At 43.2% G+C, this 8,820-nt stretch overlaps 1 protein-coding gene across 1 annotated transcript in view; it reads left to right on the forward strand.

Moving 5' to 3' along the window:
* Window positions 1–8,820, forward strand: part of LOC107283096 (transmembrane protein 143-like) — a 70,987-nt gene that overhangs the window by 26,189 nt on the left and 35,978 nt on the right. The window contains 1 exon segment of the mRNA XM_029283135.1: window positions 2,058–2,194. Coding sequence (XP_029138968.1) covers window positions 2,058–2,194 — 137 coding nt within the window.

Raw genomic sequence — 8,820 nt, forward strand, 5'->3', positions numbered from 1 at the left:
AGTAAGGGGAGGGGGGAAAGGAGTTATGGATGGAGCCTGGGTTGCTGTGTATGAGTCATCATCTAAGAATTGTTTTTTTGTGCCATCTTATGCCTAGTACCAAGACCTGATCTTTTTGTTCTGGAAAGGTATAAAAGGTGGAAGACATCTTTTCTGGTTGTTGCCTTCATCTCTCTACCAGCCACGAAGAGAGATGGGGTCACCCAACTCTATTTTGATCAAAATAAAAGTTGTTTGCTTGCTGAAACCTCAACTCAGGAGTTTCTTTGGCTCTTTTAAATTCCTGAGTAATGCTGGGGCAGTTGTGAGGCTAAGTGGAAAACCTTACAACATTGCTACTATCTATTAAGAAATGAAATGCAGTTAATACATACAGTAATACATACAGAGTACAAAATTCTTTCTGGCTAGTGGCAGGATATCTTGGCTGCTAGGGTTCATAATTTTCTTTATTTTTTGAGGCAGCAGGTAGATGCTGAATGGTATTAAATCTAAAGAAAGACTTACACTTTTTTTAAAAAAAGTTTTCAGCTGAAAAAAAAAGCATAAATCATGTATCTTGATAGTTTGCTTCCAAAGTTTGATAGTATGACTTTTGAAGGCCACAAAACAGAACTGTGGGGATTGCATTGCCTATCCTTTGGTAGATTCTGATTTATTTGTTTGTTTATTTGTTTATTTTTGCATCTGTTTTGTATTTGCTAAAAAAAAATCATAAAATGTAAGAAAAATTAAAGAGCCAAACAAATGGTTCTACTCATATATAATTTGCTTTTGTGCGTAACCCCGGCCTAAGAAAATCCCAGTTCATCAGATTTTAAAAGAGAAGGAAAGGGGTAGGATTTGCCTTTTAGCTGTAAGAGTCTGAAAAGACAGAAGTGCTGGAAATGGATAGGCCTGGCTTGAGATAATGAGACTGTAAGCAAAAACTTCCCCGTTTCAGATTGCAGAGAAATCACACATAAAAATATTTACATTAGGCATAGAATTCCCATTATAGATGTAGGGTCCTGCCCCGCTAGCATCCAAGCATGTAATACATATGCCTTGGCATGCTGGGTTTTCTCTTGGGGGGCATGTAGTTACTTTTATCTTCTTCACAACCCATCCCTGAAACAGCAACAAAAACCTTAGATATTCCAGTGTTAAAGTGATGTTTTCAGCCTTAACCCAGCAGTATTTAACAGCCACTGCAAAGTATATAAAATTTGTTCCTGTTACTTTGGAGGCAGTCAGGTGACCCATTGAACCTGGGATCAACCTGAATCTATTGGTCACTTCAGACTGGGGCTAAGGCTGACCCTTCCTCTCAGATCCATGGTGTACTTCACCAAGGCCATAATAGCATAGTATTTTGGTGAGTGAGAAAATCCACCCCTTTTAAACCAGATTTGCCTGTTGTAACATCTCCTTCTGGAGTTTACAGATCAGCTACAAGTTGCCAGATGGCTGGTTCATAGAACTGGTGAAAATACAAGCCATTGTATTTTCCTTAGAGATCCAGTTCAGTGTAGTGGTTAAGGTGCTGGCCTGGAAACCAGGATACTGTGAGTTCTAGTCCCACCGTAGGCATGAAAGTCAGCTGGGTTATCTTGGGCCAGTCACTTTTATCCCAACTCACTTCACAGAGGAGTTGTTGGGAAAATAGGAGAAGGAAAGAGCATTATGTACTGTATGTTTGCCCTCTTGAGTTGCTTATAAAAATAACAAGCGCAGGATAAAAAACAAATACATTTGCCATTTCCCAGAGCTAACAGGTGCTATGAGAGGTAGCAGACTACAAACTTGGCCCTCTCATTTTACCAAGTACTGCTCAGCAGAGTTGGGAAGATACTGGATTTTGACATGCAGTTTGACTCATGTGGCATAAGCCCTCTTTCAGCACATCTGGGGAAGTCTACAGATAAGCAGACTTGAACAGGTGACAAGTATTTACAGTTGGCTTCAGCAGTAGTATGGTGATAGATGGCTTGTTTCCCCATCGCCTTGTAATGTTCAGAATGTGGGAGTTCCTAATAACTTGTATTTTCATGTCAGTTCTGGCTTCCGTTCTTCAGGTGACAGTGAATTTGGATCAGTACGAATACATCACCTTCTGGGCTCTTGGCCAATGGATAGGACCTCTGCGAGTGATGGCTGCAACTCGAGCCCAGAGGACAGGCTTCTTTGGCACTGCTCGGATTCCTGCAGACAGGCAAGAAAAAAATGGTCTCCTTAGTATCTGTTGCCACCTGGAGATCCTTTTGGGGGCGTATTCCTAAGACCCGGCCTTCTAACAGGTCAGATTTCTGTCCATCTAGGTTGGTGTTACCTACTTTGTCTTAAGAAGAACAGTGATGAAACAGACCATAGAGTGGCATTCTGGTAGTCTGAGTAGGACCTTAAAAGGACTCCACCACCAAATATTGAGAGCAACTTTGCCCTCAAGGTATTCCTCTGCCACTGAATTCAGAAGCGTATTATCTCTGATCCTGGATGTAGTCTAACAGCCATTTTCCTCGCCCTTTCAAGATGGCCCAGTCACATCTTTAAGAAATCAATTGCATGGTGTGGTGAATTTATGTGGATTTTTTTCTGTCTCATAAACCTGAAGCTCTTTGCTTGTAAAACTGTTACTGAGCTGTGGTCCTTCCACCCAGTTTTATGTGCTGTTGTAAATGAGATACTATAGACGGGATGCTTTACAACTTGGAGGGAAATGCTTTATGACTTCTAAGTGAAACATTCATAAAATAAGCTTACTGATCTTTTTCTTGAAATTTCTGTGGATAGAAGACTGAAAAATATATTCTTGGGGGAAAAAATGAATGCTCTTTCTTGGAAGTTAAATGTTTCCACCCATGTTTCTGTGCATCAAATGCTAAGATTTACCCGCGGAAGCTTTTTTAGGACATTCTAAATCTGAGCTGCATTTGGGTTGGCCAGATGGTGCTCCTTTCCATCATCCCTGCTCTGACAGGGTTTGATTACTGTATCCCAGTTCCTTTAAATCAATGTTTCTCAAGTTCAGCAACTAAGATGTGTGGATTTTGGCATCCTGGCTAGAATATTCTGGGAGCTGAAATCCACATCTTAAAGTTGCTGAGGTTGAGAAACATATTGTCCAATTCTTAACTTGTAACAGAAGATGTATCTGTGAGTTCTAATTCTGCCTTAGGGACTGTGGACTTAGAATGACATTAAGCCGGTCACTCACTCTCAGCTCTAGGAAGAAGAAATCAATGGCAAATCACTCTTGAAAAATCTTGCCAAAGAAAACAGCAAGGCAGTTGCCAGGAGTCAAAAAATGGACTTAAAGGCACAAATAATAAAAATGGAAGGGATATAAAGATGTTCATCCTAGAAGGTCCAGTCTACCCCATTATAGCAGGATAGCAATGAATGTGATGGCCTAGATCAGGGGTAGGCAACCTTGGCTCTTTTATGACTCGTGGACTTCAACTCCCAGAATTCCTGAGCCAGCCGGCTCAGGAATTCTGAGAGTTGAAGTCCACGAGTCATAAAAGAGCCAAGGTTGCCTACCCCTGGCCTAGATAGAAAGTTATATTCCAACAGGACCCTCCTACTTTTTGCCAGCTATTTTTATAGAAGATTGCATTAATGCTGATATATTATTACTAGGCATAACAAAATACCGTATTGCTTGTTCTTCATGAATTAACATAGCAAAATTAACATAGCTTGACATAGCAAATTACCATACTGTTTATTTTATTTACAAATTATGGCAGATTTGGTCATGCTTGACTATGATTGTCCAAATTGATTAAGGATACCACGCAACATATGACATTTTTGGCATGTGATCCTGCAGGACTGTTCTGAAGCAGAATAGATTATGGAATGAAATCATAAAATGAAAAATGAGATTTGCCAGATAGGTTTCAGTTTTTCAACTATGGAAGGTTTCAACCATAGAGATGACAGTTAATTTTCAGCAATCAAGTTGGTTGTACTTTTAGTTTGCATCTTAACAAGAATAGAAGTCTCACAGAAATGTTCCCAGTTTTCCACATTGTCCCATTCAGCTTTGAGGAAACATCATTCAGGGGCAAAGATATTTGGGGAGAAAATTATAATATTTTCATTATTATTATTTGTTATTAATTTTGTGTATATCCTATTCTTCCTCTTAACGGGATGGAGAGATTTGGCTGTAATCATTTCATCTTTTGTACAAACATTTTTTTTCAGTTGTTTGTTCCAGAATTTGGCATCCTCCAGATCAGGGGTGTCAAACTGCTGGCCCACGGGCCGGATGCGTCCTAGGGAAACCACGCCCACCTCATTGCTGGCAATGGAAAAAAAAGTCGCGATACGTCGCAGCATGTCTCGTGACGTGGCGAGTTTGACACCCCTGCTCCAGATCATCTGTATTGGCAGTACTGTGACACTTTGTGACTCATAATAATCTGCCTTTTTTTTCAGAGCTCTTGTATCAGAACCCCTCAAGACCAAAATCTGAAACTTTTTGTCAAAAGGGTAATTGAGTTACTTCCATGCCAATAAAATACCACTACAGGTAGTCCTCGACTTACAACAGTTCACTTAGTAGCCATTTGAAGTTACAAGGGCACTGAAAAAAGTGACTTATGACCGTCTTTCACACTTACGACCATTGCAGCATCCCCATGGTCGTGTGATTTACATTCAGATGCTTGCAAACTCCTTCACATTTATGAGAGTTGCCATGTCCGGGGGTCGTGTGACCTTTTGCGACCTTCTGACAAGCAAAGTCAACGGGGAAGCCAGATTCACTTAACAATCATGTTACTAATTTAACAACTGCAGTGATTCACTTAACAAATATGGCAAGAAAAGTCATAAAATGGGGCAAAACTCACTTAACAAATTTCTCACTTAGCAACACAAATTCAGGGCTCAAATTGTGGTCGTACGTTGAGGACTACTTGTAGTTCCTAATCCAAGAATTCCACAACCCTAAAAAAGATGATCGGCCTCATTTTTTTCTCTTGTAGTACAATGAGTTTATCTAGCCATACCTATCCACATAGTGATGGTGTAGTTATTCTTCCCTTTCCCTGCTTGCTCACAGAAACCGATTTGCCTGTGTCGTTCTCTGGAATTCCAGCTTCGATATAAATATCTGACAAAATCGTTGGAGATTTCTCTGTTTTCCTCTTGGAGATTGGCTGTTGCAATTCAAAATCTTTTATCTTTTGATGGCTCCAAAAACATTATCTCTAAAGCCTGCATATTTTTATACAGTACAGGTAGTCCTCGACTTACAATGGTTTGTTAGTGACTGTTCAAAGTTACAGTGCCACTGAAAAAGTGACTTACGACTGTTGTTCACATTTACAACCGTTGCAGCATCCCCACGATCAAATTCAGACACTTGGCAATTGACTCAGGGTCACTTGATCCCCTTTTGCAACCTTCTGACAACAAAGTCAACGGGGAAGCCAGATTCACTTAACAACCATGTTACTAACTTAACAACTTCCGTGATTCACTTAACAATTGTGGCAAGAAATGTCATAAAACAGGGCAAAATTCACTTAACAACTGTCTTGCTTAATCATAGAAATTTTGGGCGCAATTGTGGTCGTACGTCGGGGACTACCTGTAGTTGTTCAGTTGTGATAATATCTAGAAGCCAGATAAGCTGGGACATTGTTTTTATGTTAAAGAGTCTTTCTGCGTTCTGTCTTTCAATACATTTGAAATTGTCACCTCTGATTCCTTCCAGTTTTAGGGCTAATGCACTTCAGTTTGGGGCATATTCCTTGATTCAGCACATTTCCTTCTGTAGGACAAAGTGTTTTCGATATAGAAGTCAGGATATGAATTTCATGGGGGACCATATCAAAATCTGCACAATATTCCACAGCTGTTATGGCTGCAGCCGTATTGATAGAATATGCTCTTCTGTAGATACGACAGTTGCATCAGGGCTTTCCAGCTCCTTTTTATTCTCAAGCAAATCACCTATTCCAGCTCCAGTTCAAACTTACCTCCAATGCTAGATTTATTCCAAGATTCTGTCACACTACTCCACAACGGATGTGTCTTTACCAAATTGGGTGGTTCAGAGTAATGGTCTGGTTATCAGTACCAAATGGTCCCAGTTGAAGATCCCCTTAGTGTAATGGAGCTTCTGGCGGTATGGAAAGCTCTCAAAACCTTTTGGGGTCCTGACTTGGTGGTACTTAGCCACTGACAATACAGGTTGTCCTTGATTCCAACTATCGTTTATTGACTGTTCAAAGCTACAACAACACTGGAAAAAGGTGACTTAAATCAGGCCTTACAGACCATTGCATCACCCCCAGGATTATGTGATCAAAATTCAGGTGCTTGGCAACCAACACGTATTTATGACGGTTGCAGTGTCTGGGGTCATGTAATAGGCACACGTGAGCTTCCCAGCCAGCTTCCAACAAGCAAAGTCAATGGGGGAAAGCTGGTTTTGCTTAACAACCACATAATTCAAAGTGATTTGCTTAACAGCCGTAACAAAAAAAGGTCCTAAAATTGCTGCGACTTAACAGCTGTCTTGTTTAGCAACAGAAATTCTGGTTCCAATTGTGGTCGTAGGTTGAGGACTATCTGTATCATTCTTTTATCTGAAATTTCTAAGAGGATTTTTTTTGTTTTTTGGCATACTCTTAGCATTCACCCTGTATTGATATTTTAGCTTGACAAGGCACTGACCTGGAAGATTCCACATTTTTTTTGCCACTGGTCTGCCCCAAAGACTTACCAGTGTCATTGCACTGAATGTATAGCAAGTGATTTAATTATTGTGTCTACTATATCAGAGTTCCCCAACATTTCTGGCTTGGTGGGCCGGTGTGCGGGGGAGGGGATGGTTTGCGCAAGCGGCTGGCAAGCATCCTTATATGCTCACAGCTCCATTTCTGTGAGCGGCATGCATGCATGCCTGCCGCTCATGCAAATGGAGCATGCACACACACACTCACCCACTGCTTGCACAAGTGAGGATGCACGCGGGCCCTCGCCAGCCATTTCCACAGCCCCGTTGCACACCCCTCACGGCCCACAATTTGGGGGGCCCTGCACTATATAATTTTCCACTGTCAGCACCTTGTCAACATGCTGCCATGCTAGCTGGTCCCTCACGTATTGCAGCTCTCCTAGGTATCTCATGCTTTGACATGTGTGAAGCTCCTTGGACTGCATTGGCAGCTTTTATACAAGTAGTCCTCGAATTACAACTGGTCACTTAGCAACCGCTTGAAGTTATGACAGCCCTCCCCCAAAGTTACTATGACTCACTTCTGAAATTACATCTGCTGCAGCATCTCTGTGGCTGTGTGCCCTTACGGTGCTGCGGCACGCTCCTCATTTCCTTCTCCATCCTGCCCCGCTGGGTCCCCACACACACTGGGCCTGCTTTGCCACCCCACTGGGTTCGGCACGCTGCAACCTACCCCTTGTCACTGATTGCTTACTTACCTTTTAAAGAACTCCAGAGCTCAGGCAGTCTGGGTGGAGAAGGAGAACAGGCTGTTCTGTCCCCCGTCCGACCCACACCCCCCAACCAGTCAGCCGAGGCCTGAAAAACTGCTCGGCACAGCCAAAGACAAATGAATTTCTTGGCAGCAACTTCGTAGCTGCCTGCCAAGCCTTTACTGATAATGCACAGCAAACAGAGATAAATCCAAGATAACTTGCCAGAGTGCTTGCAACAGAATATCCAGCAAAANCCAGCAAAAATTGTCCGTCACAAAAGTTTCACACGCCACACCCCTTGCTTATATAGCCAGTGGGGTGTGGCCCAGTGACTCAGCTGAACTATCTGGCATGGCGTGTCCGCTGCTGCGCACGCTTGTCCTTCCGACGCTGGCGTGGATCCAGCCAAGACGTATCCTCTTCGGAGTCCGATACACCTGGCTCCTGGCTGATACCAGAAGCACCTGGCTCCTGGCCAATCCCAGAAGCACTGGGCTCCTGGCCAATCCCAGAAGCACCGGGCTCCTGGCCAAACTCCTCTCCGTCGGAAGGCACCGAAGGCCGCACCAGAGGGGAAGGGCCTGGAGAGGGAGGCCTGGCCATCTCCTCTCCTTCATGTTCAGAGCCTTCCTCCTCTGATGAGAGGGACCCACCGGACGGAGCCACAACACAGGCCACTTCGTTGCTGGGCAATGCAGCACAATCCCACAAGTGGCCGTCTTTTCCTGAGTGAAAAATAAGGCTGACACAGCTAATGCTGGCAGACCTAAGGCTATCATTAGTGAGAAAAAAGAAAACCCAAAGCTTTGCCAGTGTTATTTTTCAGGGGGATGAGTAGGAGACCCAAACCACTTTGGGGACCCCAAGGGGCAGGAAGTGGAGCATGTGGTATATTGGGGTGTGAGGAGGCCCAAGGCAGATAAACTTGTGCCTGCACTAAGCCCCACAGGGTCTCCCCCACCCTGAGGCACTCCATGCTTCACTTAATGACCTGCACGATTTTTTTAACAAATGCATTGGGGAGAGCAGGAATGGGAGGGTCATTAACTGAGGAGATTCACTTATGGCCCACCTGACTTTGACCGTAATGGGCAGGCTCCATTACTGTTGTAACTTAAAGGCTACCTGTAAAGCCTTATTTTGAATGATGCATTTGGAAGGCTAGAGATGTCTTCACAGGCAGCACCTACCCTCTGAAAGTAAAGGTTGTTATTGTGATTGCGTAGCTGCAGTTCTTTGAATAATGACCTTGATTTGTGCATTCATGTGACCCACTTTCTATCCTGTGTAGGCAGTCACCCTACTGTAGCTATTTGTGCTGGCCTGAAGGTACTGAGGTAAAATGATGGGAAGAGCATTCATGTTATGTCCTGGGCCAGC

This window comes from Protobothrops mucrosquamatus, unplaced genomic scaffold (assembly GCF_001527695.2).
Source record: "Protobothrops mucrosquamatus isolate PMUCROS unplaced genomic scaffold, P.Mucros_1.0 scaffold25, whole genome shotgun sequence".
In the NCBI taxonomy this organism is placed as follows: Eukaryota; Metazoa; Chordata; class Lepidosauria; order Squamata; family Viperidae; genus Protobothrops; species Protobothrops mucrosquamatus.